General features: G+C 40.8%; 2 protein-coding genes across 4 annotated transcripts; one reads left to right on the forward strand and one right to left on the reverse strand.

The window, feature by feature from the left end:
* The first annotated feature begins 708 nt into the window (after window positions 1–708).
* cmya5 (cardiomyopathy associated 5) lies at window positions 709–12330 on the forward strand. The gene is given in 13 exon segments (XM_073465507.1): window positions 709–824; window positions 1737–2382; window positions 2578–5469; window positions 7948–8043; window positions 8346–8564; window positions 8913–9063; window positions 9164–9298; window positions 9523–9669; window positions 9893–10040; window positions 10287–10420; window positions 10523–10649; window positions 10720–10896; window positions 10981–12330. Coding segments are annotated over 13 exon segments (5241 nt in total). The 3' UTR covers window positions 11234–12330.
* A 1315-nt stretch (window positions 12331–13645) lies between these two features.
* Window positions 13646–19227, reverse strand: mtx3 (metaxin 3). Of its 3 annotated transcripts, none has more exons than XM_073466099.1 (9): window positions 19135–19227; window positions 17799–17868; window positions 17369–17445; window positions 17158–17250; window positions 16888–17070; window positions 16704–16780; window positions 16013–16170; window positions 15661–15749; window positions 13646–15499 (listed from the first exon to the last, which is right to left on the reverse strand). In XM_073466099.1, the coding sequence occupies exons 1-9, from the start codon at window positions 19225–19227 to the stop codon at window positions 15404–15406; spliced, it is 936 nt and encodes a 311-aa protein (XP_073322200.1). In that variant the 3' UTR covers window positions 13646–15403. The 3 variants fall into 3 exon arrangements, with proteins under 3 accessions (XP_073322200.1, XP_073322199.1, XP_073322201.1); XM_073466098.1 differs by having other exon boundaries at window positions 15614–15749; XM_073466100.1 differs by lacking the exon at window positions 15661–15749 and having other exon boundaries at window positions 15409–15499.
* Window positions 19228–20026: the final 799 nt, after the last annotated feature.

Here is a 20026-nt window from a genome sequence, read left to right on the forward strand (position 1 = left end):
TTATAAGTTCTTGTGATTCATACAACTTAATGATTACAAAGATTAACTTGACTCCTGGATATCTGCATCTTTTGTTCAAGTATTCTCTGCAGACTCTTCTGGCAGCACCTGTGTTGATTGTTTTTTCTTCTGTGGTTTGATGCCTTATTACACCTAGTTTTATGACTTCTGCATAGTGCCAGTACTGCTATGGGGTAGTTACCTTACAAGATGTGTGTGTGTGTGGCTCTGTTTAGCATAGCCACAAGCAGTGGGGGGTGACCGGGGTACGGTTTCAGCACATGGCCTATATTTAACTCAGCAAAGGGAATTTTGATCTTAAAGTCACACCGGCTCATTCAGCTGTTAGCCACTGGCACAGACGATGATAATGGTGAATTTTCCCAAATCTATAAGAATCTTGATACGTTCACAATCTAACATCTTTTTAAGGTTTGTTGTTGGTGTGCTTAAGCCAAGAGTCAGTGTGACTTACCCTCTCTCACCGCTTTGCCCCTCTCTTTCTCCACTCCCCTCTTTTCATGCCCCACTCAGTCTATTTCTGTCCCCCGCTGAGTCAGATGGACATCTCCCAACTTAGAATGACACGAACAGGCAGACCAACTCTTCGAAATCACAGTGGCTGAAAACATCAAGAGGACTTTAAAATAAACAAAAAGAAATAACAGTGGGGAAGTGCAGAGAAAAGAGAGGAGAGATATTACCAAGATGGAAGAGTGTGAGAGTCTGGACTCGGAGATGACAGATCTTCAGGAGTTTCAGTGTGAGGCTTCAGAAACCATCAGCCAGGACGATGAAGACGAGTTGGAGGAACTGCAAAACAGGTGCTTTACACACTGGATCTTACAAGCCGAATAACCTACATTTTTCTCACTTTGTATTTGGTGTCTTTTCTGCTGGAAGATCTTACAATTCAATATATTGAGTGGAGTCTGTAGGAAACCACTTATTTCTGGGCTTCTTAGCTCAGATTAATTTTGCTTTAAAGACAGAAAAGAGGTTGTGTCTCAAATCTGTCTGGAGAGTGTGACTTGACAAGTGTTTCCAAGTGACACAAAGAAGCACCGCATTGCTTTCATTGTATATATTAAATGATCATCTGCTCTTCAACTCATACAAGGATTTGCCAGTGTGGGAGTGTAGGAAGCACTCTTCTAATATTTGAAATAATTCACCATCCCATATATTACATGTCATTTTTCATGTTCCATACTGGGTGCTCTAGCTACCCATGCCATGTCATAAATAGTAGAGGACATTGATATGTTGAATGTATCCGGGAAGGCTAGGTATCTCTTCTCTAATATTACATGAATGACGCTTTGGGTTGTCACGTTGCTGTAACCCTGCATTAGCCCAGCTGTATTCATAGGGACAGCTCAGGAGAATATCATCATTATTTTTTCAACTCATCACTCACATTGGCAGATTGGCACCAGACGCCCCTCTAATGCTGGAGATCTACACCCCTCAAGTTATCATCTTGAGAATAGATCAGTGGGTGTTATCGTGTTTTCATCTTAGATTTGCTATCTTGCCCCAGGTGCAAAACGTGAGTGTGGTTTCAATGCTGGCACATCCAGCTCAGATATGTTTTGATTTGATTAATTGGTTTGTTCTCTGCTTGCATTTCCATGATCTGTGCCAAAGGGATCTCCACTTGCAGTCAGTGTTTAATCATGCCCTTCACAGCCTGCTCACCTTCTTCTAACTCTGTCCATTCCTCTCTTCTCCAGTCTGCGAGAGGTTGTGCAGGACCCATCTGTGAAGCCTAAACTCCAGTGCCTGATGGTGGATCCAGCATTCTCCATGGTAACTGTTCAGAGCGAGGACAGTGGTATTGTTTGGGAGACGGCCTCTAGCCGCTGCTCTACCCCTTGGGCCTCTGAGACCAGTTCCATCTCTGAAGCCTACAGCATGGAGGGACCTGGAGCCGCAGGAAAGATCACCATCGTCTTTGATGAGGAGAAAATAGTCCGCAGGAGGACGAGGTCTGGAGGAAGGAGCAGCAGGCTGGGGGACAGGTTTAGCCGACCTGGTAGTTCAAGATCGGCTTCAGCTCTGGGAGTGGAGAGACCTGAGATGGCAGAGGTTTCTCTTCCCAATGTCAAACAGGAGACAACTGAAACAGAGCCGGTCTTAGAGGATATCAAAAACAAAGATCAGCAGCTGTTTAGTTTGATTTCAGAAGGTTATGAGATTCTCAACATCAGAGTCCCCTCCAAACTTCCGACTGTGGATGAGGAGGAGAGCACAGACCTGCAGGACAATTTGGCTTATTTGGACCAAACTCCAAAGATCAAGTCCCGAAACCACCATGACTGGACAAGTCAACAGAATCATGTTCTGCCAGAGGAAGGGGAAATACTAGATAACCAAGAGGTATTAAATGATTTATTTGATTTATTTGACTGGTTTTAATAATTAATTATTTTATATCATTATCTAGCTTTGGTTTCATTTGCTATTCATTTGCCATTCAAGAGATTTTCATGTATTCATTTGTCTAGTAAAATGCTGTTTTAAACACTGAATTATCCTCTCTAGATTGACTTACTGTTTGTGATCATTCCTCAGGCCTTAGAGCAGGATGCTACTCAGCTGTCAGATGACATTGAACTCAGAAGCACACCCACTCAGAAAGAGACCACCAGCGACATAGACTACTTTGAGAAGTTTACCCTGGTTGATGTGGTTGTTCCTGGGGAACAAGCTCCAGAGCGTCAGGAGGAGACAGAACAGCCTGTAGCAAAGCCCCAAGTAGAGGAGCAAAAGCCTGCTACAGAGACAGCCAAAGACAGCCCCTCTGTATCAGAGGACTCCTTTGTCTTTGTTACAGATGTGGAGATAGCTGGAGAACACCTGGATGAGGTCTTCTACGGCGAAGGAGCTCCTGCTGATGCAACGCAGCAGAGAGAGGATGATGAGGCGGATGAGGAAGCAAGGATGAGAACAAGACGAGAGAGCCAGAGATCCGGGAAGGAGAGTGGTTCGGTGTTGTTTGGGAGTGAAGAGACCATCCTTACGCCCATTTTTATCTCCCCTGGACCCCCTAAGATCATTGATCCCATCTTGCTGGAGGAGCCCACCGCCATGTCCTTCATGTACTCAGACCTTTATGAGGATGCTATTGGCGAGAGGAGGAAGAGCGATGAGGAATACTCTGAGGCAGAGAGTGTGGCATCTGAGAGGTCTTATAAGAGACGTTTGTCAGACTCAGAGGAGACGGATGGGTACCTGGAGAAGTTTACTTTGAAGGATGAAATTCCCACAGCGGCGGTTCAACCAGAGCCAGTGGAGGATAGGATGGAGGGAAAAATGATGTGGTCACAGAATAAGTTTGAAATGACAGGATGTCTAACAAGAGTGGTCAAAGAAGAAGACGAAGACAAGACAAAGACAGAGGAACCACAGACACAGGAGGTCAGTGTTGGAGATAGGACTGAAGATTTAAAACCAGCAACATTTGAAGAGAAAAAAGAACTAGTGACAGAAACAGAGAAGGAGGAAACACAACTCTCTGTGGAGACTGAAGAGTTGACTGTCAGAGAAGCCTCAGAAGTTTCAATTCAGGAGTCTAAAGAGAGAGAGGATCAGATGCAGGATCAGGAAGTGAAACATGAGGTAAAAAGAGAGCAGACTGAGCCTCCTGAGAGCAGCACTGATGAACCGCTTCCTGAAACTGAACAGATGGACAATAAAGAACAGAAAACAGAGGAGAGTGAGGAGCATCAGATAGATGTGCCAGCAGAATCACCTATCATTATTGAAACTGAGCAGCTATGTCAGACACAAGAAGTGGTAGAAAAAACAGAGATTGTAAATTCTACAGAGGAGACAGCTGTGATAGCACCTGTAAGCAAAGAGGGGCCTCAGATCATCACTAAATCTGAAATACCACCAGAAACTACTGAGAAGAGTTCGCCTGAGGAGGCAGCCACTGACACTAAGATGGTGGCTGCTGATGAGAAAGTAGTAACTGAGGTCACAGCAGATGCCTCAGCTGAAGTGAAAGAGCCCGAGACTGCAGTAAAGGAACTGCTCACCTCTGCTGAAATTGAGACATCAGCTGAAACGTCAAAAGAAGCAGCAGAAGTTGTTCCTGAAGATGTTGCACCTGTTGAGGTCATCACTGACTGCGATGCTGCAGTACACGCAGTAGTGGAGGTAATTGAAAAGGCAGTGGATGAAAAAGAGATCCAAACTCAAGTTCAGATTAATCTTCAGGAGGTAGCAAGTGTTGAGACAACATATGTTCAAACAGCAGCTCCTGGAGGAAAAGAAGAAGCCCTAGCAGAGGTTGAGAGCCAAGTGGCAGAATTTCTTCCTGAGGCTGATCAGGTGTCAGAGGCTAAAACTGAGATTTCGAGTGAGGTAACAGAACCTGTGATGCCAGAAGTAGAACAACATGAAATTCTTCAGCAGAGTCAACAAGAGGATTCAGTAACTGATAGTGAACCAGCCAAAACAAAGCTGATACCTGAAGCCAAAGATCAATCACCCACAGAGGACACTGGCGCTGCTCTTCAGGAGGCAGTGAATGTGGATGATGAGTTAATCCTTCTTGTACCCAAAGGACAAGCTGTAGAGATGGACATAGAGATCAGTAAGTGGTTGGAGAAGACAACAAGTGAAACAGTAGCTCTCTCTGAGCCAGAGTGTATTCTAGCACCTGAAACCACCTCAATATGCCCAGAGACTCCTCAGGCACCAAATGAAGAAACAATGACGGAGCCTCAGATAGAAGTAAAACCAGAAGTTGTTCTAAAGGAAGAAACACTACCTATAAATGAGTTAGACGATAGGTACTCTCCGCCTGCACCTATGGAGGAGGAGCAGAAAGTGGAGTTGGACTTTGAAAAATCTGAGGGCATCTTTTCCCCTCTGAGGAGCTTTACTCCCCATGAGGATTTGTCCACGCTACACAGAACGGATATGCAGTCAGAGGCAGCCGATATAGAACAAAAGGCAGAAATGCATGAGGTGGAAGAAGCCCCAGATACCACTATTGTTAAAGAGGATATAAGTCCAGAGATTGAACTTCACAGAGAGGATGTAGGGCAAATGATGGGGAAAGATGAAGCAGTTGCAGAGGCTCCAGAGGTGACTGTTGAGGAGTTTGATTATGAGGTGATATCTGAACAGGATGCAAAAGAGATTCCGAAACCTGAAACACAAAGAGATGCAGAGGAACTGAAGCATGAGTCTAGTCAGGAGGAGGAAGAGAGGATGGAGATGGAGAAGGAGGAGAAAGTCTTTGATGTGTCCCCAGAAGAAGAGCCCATTGAGGCTGACTATGAAATCATTGATGCAGAGGAGGAGGGTCAGGCCCGACTGGCTGCTGAGCTGGAGGGGATGGACTGGTTCTGTCTCACCTGCACATGTCTGCTGTCAGAGGACGACTGTGCGTCTGGAGAGCATCACAGCCATGAGGTGACTGCTGTGGACAAAGTGTATGAGGAAATCAAGGTAATGTACTATGTGAATATGAACATGTTTTTATGTTTACATTAACATTTGTTTAGACTTTGTGATGGGGGTGTCAGAGCTGTTTCATAGCTCACCTAATTTAATTGTTTACCTTGCCTAGTACAGTAGCTTAACTGAAAAACTGAATTATAATGAATTTACAACTCTTAACTTTCTTTATTGTTTTGCTTCAGTCGCTGTTAATTAAGTAAATATGCAGCAGTCACTAATTCACATTAACAAATGATGTGCAAATGAATACTGTACAAAATTAGTTAACATTCACAGAATTAGTAAAATGATGACTAAATATGGCACATTGGATATATATTGTAGGGTGTAGCAAAATGTTGAAAGCAGATTTTAAGGATTACCTCAATATTTTGGGAAATACTCAAAATGATTATTATTAATAATTAACAGTTATTTGCTGTCTTTCTTGGGGCAAATATGCATATTTCCCCAAAATGATGAATTATTCATTTTCAGATCAAAAGTTTTTTCCTTTTTGTTCTGTCTGTGGCCTCAGAGACTTCACAGTGTCTCCTGATCATTTTAGCAGGCTGCTGCTGAAGCGACACAGCATGCTGTAATCAAATAGCAGCTCATCATCATACACTTTACCAGCATTATTACAACACACAGTTATGACCATCATACACTTTCCTGGCATTAGTTTGGGTCATCATATCATAAACTGGTCTTAAATTAGTCAGCTATAGCTTTTCCATTCATGCTCTCCGGCTGCGGTCAAGCACATTGAATTGATGTGATGTAGTGCTCTGTTTTGATCGGTGGAAAGGTCCACTGTGACATCATCAAGTGAAGGCTGATATGTGATCTGTTCACACACACACTGTTCTCCCTCGCTGTCCCTGTGGGTCAGCACAGGGACAGCCATCTGCTTTTTAAAGTCTATATTTATGTTATAGCACCTTCTAGCAATCCAAAAGAAAATCTTCTTGTTGTCTTCTACCTTCTGGTGAGTTTTAACCTGCAGGTTCATAGGAAAACTTACTTTCTTGAAATAATTAGAGAAAGCTCCTCACTCTGCTACCAGACACTTATTTCAACAGGAGATACAATATCAAGTTTTTCTTTGTTTTCTGTAATCTTTGAGGAAATCTTCAACATGAGAAATGACTTATTTTGCCATGTTTTAGATAAATAATCATAGTAAAGTATCTGGCATCTAAATCAAAGGAAAGCTGGAACAAATGGAGAGTGATCAAATGTCTTTTCCAAATGATATTTGAACCAGGTTTTGTGCATGTGTGAATTATATTTATGTGAAACACTGACAGCTGGACTGTAATAAGACGAAGATCAAAGCTATAATGCAGGTCTGAGTTCAGCACTAAGATGTGCAGTCTATTCAGATACTCCAAGAAGAGGAAAATCGATCCTGACAAGTTGACCAAAACAACTTAGCAAAACTGTCTCCAGTCCAACTCTGTGAGCCAGAATGTGCACTGCACCCCTACACCTCTTCAGACATGGATATGTGCAAGCATGCTCTCACATTCTTCCTAACACACAAATCACACATGCACACGCATACGCACACACACACTCTGACTCTTAGGAGGTGGTCAGCCTCAGAAGGAGCAGGGAGCGATAGCATGACCTAGTTAAACATGAGTTGTCAGTGTTCGGGTGTTGACAGGGGATTGCCACCGTTCCTCTTCCTGGAATATCCTCCCTGATGATTCCCCTTAAAACTGCACAAGGCAACATTTTAACCTGGACATTAACCTGTCTTATTAGTCTAAATAATATATTAACAACAAAGAGCATCCTTCTTCATGTAACACATTTCAGACATCTCCAGCGGTGAAATTTTTAATATCTAGCGAGTAATGAATTGTATCATTAGTCAGTGAAAAAAGAGTTAGAACGTTTTTATTCACTGATGTAAATAAATGTACTGTATAAATGTTTTTGTACAAATAAAAAAGAGGAGGGTGAAGGGATGGTGCTAGAAAAAATAATTTAACCCATGATTGCAACAGTGCTGAAAACATGCTGCATTGTTTTTGATGACTAAAATAACAAGGTCATATACAGAGGCTCTTCTTAGCTATCTCATCCAAACAGAACAGAATCCAGTCTCTATCCAGCTTTTAAGAACTTCCCTCTGATTTCATTGTAAGTGATGGGGGACAAAATCGACAGTCCTCATTCTGTGTCAAAAAGCTTGAAACTTATGTGAGGCTGCGGCAGTCTGACTAACTCAAATCAAATGGGTATCTTCCAAACTTTTCAGTATGATACTCCCTCTTTGTTCACTGTTCCCTATGCCACAAAACAAAATGAGAGAATTTTGTACCCTCTCCACTCCACCAACAGAGAGCAACAATCAAGCAAGTTAATTTAGAAATGGAGTCCTCTATCTTTCAAACCAAGTTTGTTGTCCAAGTTTATATCACATTAAATGTGAATGAGATATTTTACCTACATGTGGTTTTTTTGTATCAGGAGAAGCTGAGTGACTGGATCTCAGAGCTGCAGGGGAGGTCAGAGAACATCGAGGACCTGGTGTCTGAGCTTGAACTGGCCTACAACTCTGTAGAGGTAAACCAGGAGACTATACTTCTTTTTAAAGACCCCTTCCGCACATGTATTAAATTGACTTCTAAACAATTTGTGATGTCACAAATAATGCTCATAGGTCCACCTCTTAATAATAGCCTTCTAGTATCAGACTCTGCTCTTACATCAAATTTACAGCTAAAGCATTCAACTGTAGGGACAAGAGGAGAAACAGAGGGGGACTTTATTATTTGCCCAATAACGCTGTCACCAAAATATAATTTCATTTCAAAATTTTTGTGTGTATAACATCCTTGTTTTCCGTCCCTTCTCCACTCGACCAGGACCAGTGTGTGGAGACCGAGGCAGCCATGCAGGTGCAGAATGAAGAGATGATGGCTCTGGTGATGGAACAGTACAACAACATGTCTGTCAGCATGGAAGAGGAGAAGAAGGCCAAACTGGAGCAGCTTTATGACCAGATTGTCTCCTTCCAGGAGAGCATTGACTCAGCCAAGGCCACCCTGGAGACCACGGCCAGAGAGGCTGAGACTGACGCACGGGTGAGTCCTGAGGCTCTTGAAGCTTATTGGTCAGTGGTATCATATTTGACCAATGCTCAGGGTTTGTATCAAATTTCTGATAAATCCCTCTTCAATCTGTTCTCCCACTAGTCACCTGAGGACATTCTTGAAAGGTAATGTGCCTTGAGTGAATGGAGTCTGAGCTAGTGTGGTTTTATACTGAGTTTATACTAACATTTTACCAGGTAGTGATAACAATAAAGTTTGCTGCTTGACCTGCAGAACTATAACCAAAGTAGTATGTCACTATCCTGATTATGCACCTGTTTGGGTAGCTCTTCCATTTCAAATTTAGCATATTAAAATGAAATGTGGTTGTGGCCAAAGACTAAATGCTGTGGTTGTGTGGTCAGGCTCAGTGCAGCTCTGGACACAGCCATGTCCCTGGAGCTGGGTCCCAAGGGACTGCTGGTGTTCGAGGACTATGCCAAGGGAAACACCTCCAGCTCTCACCTCGCACAGCGCAAGGGGATCCCAGGTAAGTCTGATATAAACATATCTTTCATACAAGAAGTCTCATTTTGAGTGCATGTATGCAGCAGTTATGAAATATGTATGTCTCCTCATCTGTGTCTCAGTGCCTCAGAGGCCTACACTACAGCCTCAGGAGCCAGGCTCAGCCACCAGTGCCAGTGTCACAGTTTACTGGAAAGTCAACCCTGGAGATATCATAGACTGCTTCCAGGTCTACTGCATGGAGGATCCACAAGGAGGTAAATACTTTCAGGATGGTGTTTAAACTGGAAAATGGTGGCCAAAGTTCAAGGGTTTTAGTCACCTTGCACTTAAGATAAATCAATGTACCGTCTTGAAATAAATTAAAGTTAGTGGACAATTTAAATTAAAAATTCAACAGTTGCTCAGAAGAGATCATTTCCTCAAAGAATGCCCACATATAAAAACAAAGTTCATGTGTTGTGGCTGCTGTTGTCCACAGCTGTGTCAGAGGAGTACCGTGTCACAGTGAAGGAGAGTTATTGTGTCCTGGAGGAGCTGGAGCCTGACAAGACCTACAAGGTGTGGGTGATGGCTGTCAACTACACCGGCTGCTCTCTGCCCAGCGAGAGACTTGACTTCAGAACTGGTTAGTCCACACACTGGAGCTGAAGTCACAACAGTCAACAACTTTGTCTGATAAAACCTGCAAGCATTTGTAATTTCTTACTGGTATTGTGAAGGCAGATTGAATAGATTGGTTTGAATAGTCACTGTTCAATGGTAATTTCTGTTAAAGTGCAGTATGTACATTTTTGGGGGTCCAGAAAGAATTAGTTTTATTTATTGATCGCTTGTTGTCTTTCTGGCAGCTCCATCAGTACCAGTGATTGATACAGAGCGCTGTACTGTCATGTGGGATTCAGCCAAGTTGCGGTGGAGCTCCGCAAAACAGACTCCAGAACAGAGTTACACCTTGGAGTACTGCCGCCAGTACGAGCTGGAGGGAGAGGGGCTGAGGTGGGTGTTAAACAGATAGACAAGACAGACAAAAAAGTCAATTAACTTTGTAATTTATGACACTGACCATATAATGAAGCCAGTCAGTTTGGTTTAAAACAACCTGAAAATAACCTGTACATGCCCCTGACATTAAAATGTGTAGACATAGTCACTGTTCCTGCCCAAAACTGTCTGGTCAAAAATCTACAGTATAATATTTTATACACTGACACACCATGATGAACCATGGTTTATTTCTCATAGGTCCATCTCAGGCATCCAAAGCTGTGAACAGAAGGTTGTCCTGCAGCCCAATGAGAATTACCTGTTTTACATCAAAGCTGTGAATGAGGCTGGAGCCAGCGAACAGAGCGAGGCTGCTCTTATTTCCACCAAAGGTAACAAAACACACACTTAAACTCTCTTTCAACCTCTATGTTTGTGTAGCAATACACAAATACATTATAATATTCTTTTCTCTGGCCTGTAACTGTTTTCAGGCACAAGGTTCCACCTGCTGAAATCCTCAGCTCACCCTGCTCTGGAGCTTTCAGAGGACCAGACCACCCTGCACTACTCTCAGGACGCACCTGAAAACACACCGACTGAAGACAAACAGTGAGTTCAGTCAGCTCCTCTCCACTCTTTGGAGTCCTTTTAATGAATATGTGTAAATTGGAGTTTGTGTGATTTCTAGGTGTCCATCCATCCTGGGTGAGTTGCTGCTGGCACAAGGACATTACTACTGGGAAACCATTGTGTCAAGAAGTACAGCTTACAGGCTTGGAGTGGCATACAGCACAGCCAACAGAAACAGCCCACTGGGGGAGAACAGCCTGTCGTGGTGTTTGCAGTGTATTCCTACACCATCAGGGTATGCATAAAGCATTTCCAACTAATTTACTTTACGTCCCATTATCATTTTGGTCTAAAGTCTTTGCTCACCTTGTCTGTCCAGCTGCAGGTATCAGTTACTCCACAAGGATGTTCAATCCAGTGTGTTTGTGATTGAGATGCCTGAGCGAGTGGGTACTCTACTGGATTACAAGCTTGGTCATCTATCTTTCTACAATGCCCAAAGTGGTCAGTTATTGGGCACTTTCTGCCACTGCTTCACCCAGCCGTGTCACCCTGCTCTGGCACTGGACATGCCGGGCAGCCTGGAGGTCAGCATGGTGCTGGAGGTGCCAGAGTTTACCAAAGACAGCTAGCTCTGCTATCTGCCTCACAAACTGTTTACAGTTCATGTTGGACAAACATCGATTTGAATGATGAAATGACCATTATTGCATTACTGAGAAAATATATAAAAGGACATAAAATACAACATGAGTAAAAACAGACACACACTGTCCCCGTTCTTCTAAAGAGGCCTCGATGGTAGATTTGTGTCTTTTTAGTGAGATCAAACTTCATCAGTGTAGTCTTTCATTGCAAAACAATTCTTCTCTGATTGCACAGGAATTCCATTCAGCAGTTATTTCTTTTGGTATCATAAATTAAATTGTAAATATCTAAAACTGAGGCAGTGGAAAAGAATGATGATAGTGTGAAATACAACTGGATTGAAGTTTAGTGCCTTGATTTTTTTTCACAGGTGAGTGTCTTTGTATTTTGTCTCATCAAGGGAGGAGGGAAATGTTGTGGATCATGTTTTAAATTTGAAATGGAATGGAAATATACTGTAGCACTTTTGAACTGTGTTTCATATTGTGAATTTGTGTAAATAACTTTTTAAACAGATGTGATCACTTCTATATTTTGTTATGTGCGACACACAGTGAGTGAAGATGCATTGTTTTTCTTTTCCTGTCCTGTAAACTGATTTTCACATCTGAGCTGAATGAACATGTTTATTTTTCTATTTGCACAAATGGACTGATAGTTTGTTTTGACTCAGCTCATTAGCTTTCTTTCTAACATACATTCACCACTAGAGGGCATCAGTACTCCATTAGCTGCAATATTGGCTCAAATTCTCTGTCCTATATTACAGATGGACTGATTGTTTTTACAGGAAATCACCTAAGCTGAGATAGGTTCTACTCTTTACTACTCTACAGCAGCAGTGCAGTGTCAAATAAAAAGCATCCTGAACTGTAACTATTCAGCTAGTCTTGACAAACCAAAAAAAACAAAAAACAAAACCCACTATAATAACATAATAGATAAACAGAAATCAGTTCAAGTTTTCTGTTGTTTTTGTTTACCTTTAACCATATTGTCATGTATTTGTCATTGCCACTTAACACTTACTGCAATGTAATATAATGTATAGTATTATCAACCTAAAAATGTGTATAAACTTTGATACACAAATAAAATGTGGGCAAAAATGTGAGTTGAATGGATTAAACCTCTATCACAAATGACTGCAGCCTAAAATCAGACATTTGTGCTACCAATCTTAAAAACTTCTGCAAAAGCCATCATGCACATAGACGTCCAGATTGCTTTTTATGAGTTGCTACTGTGTATTTGGGAGCCAGACACCTCACTGACAAAGCTACATGGTTCTCCAGAGGACATGTCATTTCACAATGATTACATTACTATTTTTCCAGGCACACATAGCTTTTCCCGTCATCTCTGACACCTTTACTCATTTCTGGGGAAACAGAGAGAGGAGGAGAGGAAAAGGGAGAAGAGGAGTTTTGCAGCAAATGCACGCACACCATCATGGGAACAGCTTTTGGCTCTCCATATGATCTGTTGGAACCTGAAGGAAAGCTCTTTGAAAGGTGACAGCTCATTTTACTGGAACTACTCTTCTCTCACTTCCTGCAGTGGATAACACTGGGTTGGAACACATTTTATTGGATTGATTTGATTCTGTTAGAGTGGAAAGTTAGGTGCAGACTGGGAAGTGTTTTCTCATCTCAACATTTCAACAGTTCTTTGGAACTATTTCTAATGATTTATCAAACATGTATTGTTCTAGCCCATAAAAATAGAACACAATGAAGGCAAAAAGAAAAAACATGCAAATGAAAGGAAGCAAGCATGATGTTTATTTTAGTACAAAATTGACAACAGAACCAAATGTGCTATTTATTTCCGTTTAACGCACCAATCAAATAGCCAGCAGGAGTCTCTCCCTCACGTGAGCGATGACTTTAACAATATCTGATGTCAAGTATGCATAATTTCCTTTAAGCTTCATTACTCTCATTTTTTCCATGTCAAGGGCCAAAACCAAACAAAGGGCTCTCTATCCTCCCAACATCTAAACAACCGATCACATACTCAGAGACGTGGGGAAAGTTTATATCATCTGTCATTATTAGTGGAAAAACAAGTCACCCAACAGCATGCCATGCTGCACTGGCTTACAGCAGCGGTTCTCAAACCTTTTCTGGCATGCTCACCTTCTGAAGCCAAAATAAGTTCATGCCACCACCTCCAACCCACAACATTTATTAATCATTAACAAGAAACTGTGGAAACAACTGATAAAAAAGGTTTCAGGTTTAATTTAAGTCAACTAAAGGTCAACACGATGGCATCAGCAAACTATATAAATTGTATTCATACAACTTAATTTCAATTCATTAAGTGAAATTATATTAAGTTATATATGTATATTTTGCAAAAAAAAGAAAAGAAAAAAGACAGTGGCCGTGTTTGGATTATCATATTTGTATTTCAATATGAAGACAGTTGTTGCCAATAATCCACAGAGAATGAACAACTGTAACAGAAAAAAGACATATAATTTATGATAACACATGACAACATTTTGACAATTGTACAAAGACACCCGCTGTCATGAAGGCACACTGCACCCACATGGTCCTCACAAACCTGTTTGTAGTCCACCGGCAAGCACACGCACGTGCCCACACATGCACGCACGCACACATGCATGCACCAATGAATGAATTTGCTTGTGGTTTTAAAGGGAATGTAAACATGAATTCGTCTTTTGGAAGTTGCAAGAGCTCAAGTATCTTTACGAGTAATAATACTTTGAGACTGAGACACAGAGAAATCATGAAAGCAATCACATGGAACAGACAAAGATCAGTAATATATGATTTGTGAGAATAGTAGGGAACAAGACAGTAGAAAAAACAAAAAGCAACACACAAAACAAATAAAAAAACAACATGGCAACTCATTCACAGTCTAATTTCAGTTTTAGAAATTCAGACGGTAAAACAAAAAAAGGCAGCTAATGAGACACACTAAATGGAAGAGGCTTCAGTTTCAACAAGCTGAATGTTAAATAGGCACAACAAATGACAACACAGCAGAAAATCAAAACAAAATAAATGTTGTACAAAAATGGTTGTGGAAAACCATGGCAAAAAGTGAATGTCAATGACACGGAATATCTCAAAGAAAGAATAATGAAAGACACACTGGTTTCCGATAGTCCTTGGGAAAACACACATTAATCCCACATATGTTGCATGAATAAGTTAATACAGTGTGAAAGGCCCTTTCATTATGTCAGTGATTCTAGCAAAGACTATGAACAAGCTGATCAGCCCTATTAGAGGAAACCAGAAATAAGTTGCATTGTTTTTAATCATGAGATTATTTACAACTATACAAGCTATACAAAGCAGAGGAGGTAAGAGCAAAGCAATAAAACTAACAGGTTATTCCTGTAGTCCTGACTGCATACATACTGTACATACTGTACAGAAGGGACGTGTGCTCAGAGGGGTGCTAAAGGATGTGAGATGCTCTATGATATAGCACAGAATTATTAACTTGAGAAAAACAAGATAACTTAACAAATCTTGCCATACGGTGCTCTGGCCAAACACAATTTTACTTGAGTGACCATGGTATCTTTAACTCAGTTATTTCAATATCCTCAAGAGGCAGGTAAGGACATTCCCACATGCTTTCTGTGGTGTATCAACTGTAGTGTGATAAAGAACAGAAAAAGTCAAAGAGAAAGTAAATTTTTTACAGACGACAAAAAGGGAAGGGGTTGAAAGAAAAAAAGTGGCCCACTCAAATGTCAAACAGTGCCACTTCTCTTCCTTGCTGGACTTTTCATTTCATTTTGGCTTTCCTTTGAACTTTCTGCGTCTTTCTCATCAAGCACCTCTTCATAGCATTCCATCCTTAACCACGTACCATACATGCGCTGAACTTTTATAAAAACCTCACACATGCACTTTTCCTTCACTTTCAAACTAACATCTTTTAAATATATCATCATTATCTTGCAGTGAAATAGTCTCTTTTATAATTATATAGTCAGTCATACTTCCCTTAGTTTTTTTCCATTCAAGTTATAGCTCAGCTGGATGACAATTTTTAGATTTCAGTATGTTGAGTCAGATTCTGAACAGCACCTTTCATCTACAGGCTGTTTCTTCTCCATTCATAAGGCTGGATCAGGGTTGACAGGTCAGGGGTTAGGCAGGGGTAGAGTTCTTCTCACTGGCCAGACTGGGTTTAGGGTCTGGTCTGTGGGGTTTGTGCTGAGGGCTGCTGCGAAGGTTGTCATCCATCTACAGTACAGGATGTCCAGTTTAGTCAGAGGACACATACACATGCATAAAATTATTTGACAATGACTAAGTGAGAGACACTTTATGTAAATTTTAGTCCAGCTGAGACTGTACCTGCCAAATGCAACCATGCAAAGAAGATAAAAGGAAAGCAGAAGCACCTTCTCTATCAAGTTGGACTCTTTATTTACAAGCTGCGTTAGTTTCTGGAGGTTGGCATCCATTGTTTCTTGAACAGGTGGGGGAGGACCTGTAGAGAGATGATGCAAGGGGACACCCAGAGAAGAAGGAGATAGCAGAGAGTCAGTGGAACAGGAACAGTGTTATAATAGAAGCAGATACAAAGAGCAAGCATGCTGTGAATCAAAGACGTGAGAAGACAGAAAGTGCTGATGATGTTAGTTTCTTTTTTTTGCTTGGACATAAAAACCTTCCCCATGATCATTCTGTGTAGATTTCCCCAAGCTCAAGCCCTGATAGTGTAAGTAATTCCAGTGTGCGCAGTGATCTTACAAGGGTGGTCCGAGCTGAAGTAGACTGCGAGGATGTTGTCACAGAAGCCTGTGATGTTATCCAGCTGTCTGAGGTGGCTCTGCAGTGGGCTACTGGGGAGACTGGCTTTGTAAAGTGGAGCCAAAAAACCAAACACAAAGGCATCCAGACTGGTCGGCCTACAAACACAAATGTATTTACTTGTAAATTTAGGCACACACAGAGACAAGCGATACAGAGCTATGTGACATCAAAGATTGTATACTCATATTGTTTATATATCCTGAATTATAATTAATAATTTTGTCTAAATGAGCATAGAAAAGCATTTTCTAAGTCTGATTTCTCCAGGATGATTTCCGAAATACACTTCATAAGACCCATTCCTTCACAGCCTTAATACATCATCATTTCATTTTCCATACTTCCAAAGAAATCCCAATTTGCATATCAAGTTTGGCCTATTGTGTATTGTGCTAGTTCCCAGTTTTGATGCCATTATTTTCCTATACTCACAAGTTAACAATAAAAAAAACAGCTTAATATTTAATTCGAAAAACTAACACCTGCACGCAGACTCACAACCAGAAATTTAATTTAATTTAATTTAATTTCAGACGACATTTCTATCCCAGTCATTTTCAGCTGTTAATTTTCCAATAGATTCTCACCTATGTGGATATGGTCCTTCAAAAAACATTAAAGAACTCACGAGTTGCCAAAGAAGTAGTTTGCTGATCCCAGTCTGTAGGAGAGGAGATTCAGGCACTCTTTAGCATCACTGTAGATCTGAGGAAGACAATAAGAAAGTTTCAGTTTTTTGAAAAAGATAACTACACGGAGCAGACATGTTGACACAACATTTTGACTGATTAATCAGACAGATCAATATTTACCTTTCCCTCCACCTCAGTGATTCTGTGCAGAGGCGCCTCTCCTTTGGTTAGAAGGATGCGGGAGAGGGCAGTGTTGGCATGGCTACTAGGAACGAGAAAGTTAAGAGGGAATGGCGAGCGTGAGGCAAACCATGGCCTCGTCACATTGGCGTAGTTTTCTGCATCCACCCAGAAAGTGTGCAACTGTGAGACACAAAGCATCAATCTGAATGTTAACCCTCCTCACAGATACGTTCTTGTCAGCAATAAGCAGAAGAGAAATGGTGTTACCAGAGCAGGTCGTAGTTTTTCTTCAAGCAGAGCAATATATGCCATGGTGTCTGCTCCTTGTCTGGCTGACAGCTCATAGTCTGCATTAAACCTCTGAAAATAAAATAAAATAATCATAAATATCACAGCATATCTATTTATTCTGCTGAATGGGTTTGGGGACATAATGACTAAGTGATGGATAGTGAGCAGCCTTCACATCCAGTCTTACCTGTTTCCTCAGGAAGTTGAGTATCTGTGTAGGTTCTTGAAGTACAGAGTTTCCACAGATCAACTCTGGGACTGTTGCTGCAAATTGAATGACAGGAAGATGAAGATATTATAATTCAAGACTATTTACAATGATTTAGTTAAATTTGAACACAACCAGACAATCCACAAAATCTTCAGCAATTAAGAGTATTAGAGCTGTCAAGTGGTCATGTGATTTTAGGCATGCGTTGTATTGTTGCATTATCTTCAAGAGCATTAAGGTTGCTCAAAATGGTAAAAAAATACAACCATATTTTTCAACAATGTACTGTATATTCTTAAGAAGTTATAGAATTCTCAGTCGACCACATCTGTATATCAAGCAATCCCCATGTGGTGTCTAGACAGCAATGTTATGAAATTCTGGTTTATAGGAAGCTGCGGCCCACCTGTTAGAGTTTTCCATGTCCAGTCTATCGGAGAAACTGTGAGTTTGGCTCCAGAAAACTTGGCGTATGCCTGAAAGAAAATCCACACTTGAATCAGGAAAGACGGTACAAGACAAAAGTTAGTCCATTTATGATTTAAAAGTCTGTCATAGATATAGAGCTCAAACTATTGATCCAAATACCAAAGCACTACAGCATACTTTGTTGAGGGAAACACTTCCTGAGCTGTTTACGGCTCTAATGCAGCACTGTAATGCTTAAATCAAGCCTAGGCTTAGTATGATAACAATCGTGTAATGAAGCAGAGTGCTTGCAGCAATCAAAGTACCCTCAGTAGGAGGTTGGCACAAACTCAGATTTGGTGCACACAATGATAATGATAACACTGCTGACCTGAAACAGCTTAATTTACAGAAAACCAAGCACAACTACAAGCCAGAAAATAAAAGCACCAAAATAAAGGCAGTGAACAAAAGACTATTTTTATTTTTGGATAATTTGTTGATTATATTTTAAGATTATTCATTTTTGTCTGACGAGCAATTCTCAATAAGTCAATTATTTTTTATTTTCCATATGATTTTTCTAGTTTCATAATTCCTATTTCCTAAAATGTATTCATGTCACACCATGAATTCCTGTTTCTGGTTTGTAACACCAGTGACAACAATAGAAATAAATGTAGGACTATTCCTGACAAAGTCTGACACATTGTACTTCATAAATATATTTGAATGCCGTCAATAAACCCACAAAAAGGCATAATTATCACATAATATTTAAGTTGTGTGCTTTAAAAGGTGTCATAATTGTCAACATTATCCCAAGTGTCACCTTGTGGCATTAGTAGTAACTGCACCGACTTACTGAGAGACAACAACATGATTAAAAGGCAGCAAACACCTCAATGTTAATGTCCTGACAGGTTATTACTACCTCTACCACCGTCGATAGCAACCTGGCGAGAGAGTGGGCAATATACAAAGATAAATTAACATCGGAGCTTCAACAAGCTGACCTTGAAGGACCACATTTTTATTAGCCATGACAGTGACTTCTGACAAGCAGCCTCACATTAAGGACAGACCGTGCAGTCCCGGTTATTATGCTGCCGCTGAGCCAACATGAAGCTGAACTGAAAACCTGACTTTCTATCCTGCACATCGAGCTGAAAATGAGCAGCTAACAAGCAAACTGCAGTGGGTGAGTTAGCATGGAAGCTAACCAGAGATACACAGAGCAGCGGCAAAGAAAACCGCAGAAGAAGCCTTTCGTCTTAAAAGCAGGCCTGGATATCGTAACCGTATTTTTTATTACAAGCAGAGGATAACATTACCAGAACTACCAGAGACTCGCTGTGGACGGAAGGCAACCCCCAGTCTCCTCCCCAGCATCTCAGCTCCATGGCAGCCGCCATGTTTTGATTCATGGAAGGAGCCGGTGACGTCACGAGGTACCTGTCATATCAGAGCCTGCAGAGGTGAAAAGATCATTAGTCTGATGAAACATGTTCAAATGTCCTCTGTCATGCACTAAGATGACCTGCTAGGCACATTTATATTGACATGAAAGAATAAAACTGTAAAATATGGGTGAAAATATTCATGTAAATGTGTTTTGAGTGAGAGAATTCAGTCTCTGGCTGATGTCACTCAACTGTAATTGTTCATTCCCTGTTAAAACTTATTAGCTGTTTGTCAGCTTATTAGGGTGACGCTTTACATCACTTTAGGAGTCATGAAACTGGTAAGTAGTGTTGAGGTAATCATGACGGAATTAAGTAATCCTAGCAGCAACTCAGCATGATGCACCTTTATGAGATGTTGCACAAAAAAAGTAAACATAATGAGAAAGAATTTATTTACATGTAACAACATCAATTAGAAATCCTTAAAGTGTTTGGACGCACCAACTGCTGAGGAGATGTGTTATTCGGTGATAAAAAAAAATACTTGTTGCGACGTCAAGAATGACCTCACAATTTCAAATGCATTAATTATTTTAGGGGTGAAAATGTATCTACCAATTAATCTATAAACAAAAAATAGAAATGGACCCTCACATACTAGTTTATTAAAATAGTCAGGTAAAGTCAATAATATTCATCTTAAAAATGACCCATTTGCCCCAAAGCTATGGTTGCAAATAAAGGTCTACACATGTGCAAATTTTATCTGTGTGCACAAAACATACAAATACTTTCATTTTAGTATCAAGCGGTCACTTGT

This window comes from Pagrus major, chromosome 5, assembly GCF_040436345.1.
Source record: "Pagrus major chromosome 5, Pma_NU_1.0".
In the NCBI taxonomy this organism is placed as follows: domain Eukaryota; kingdom Metazoa; phylum Chordata; class Actinopteri; order Spariformes; family Sparidae; genus Pagrus; species Pagrus major.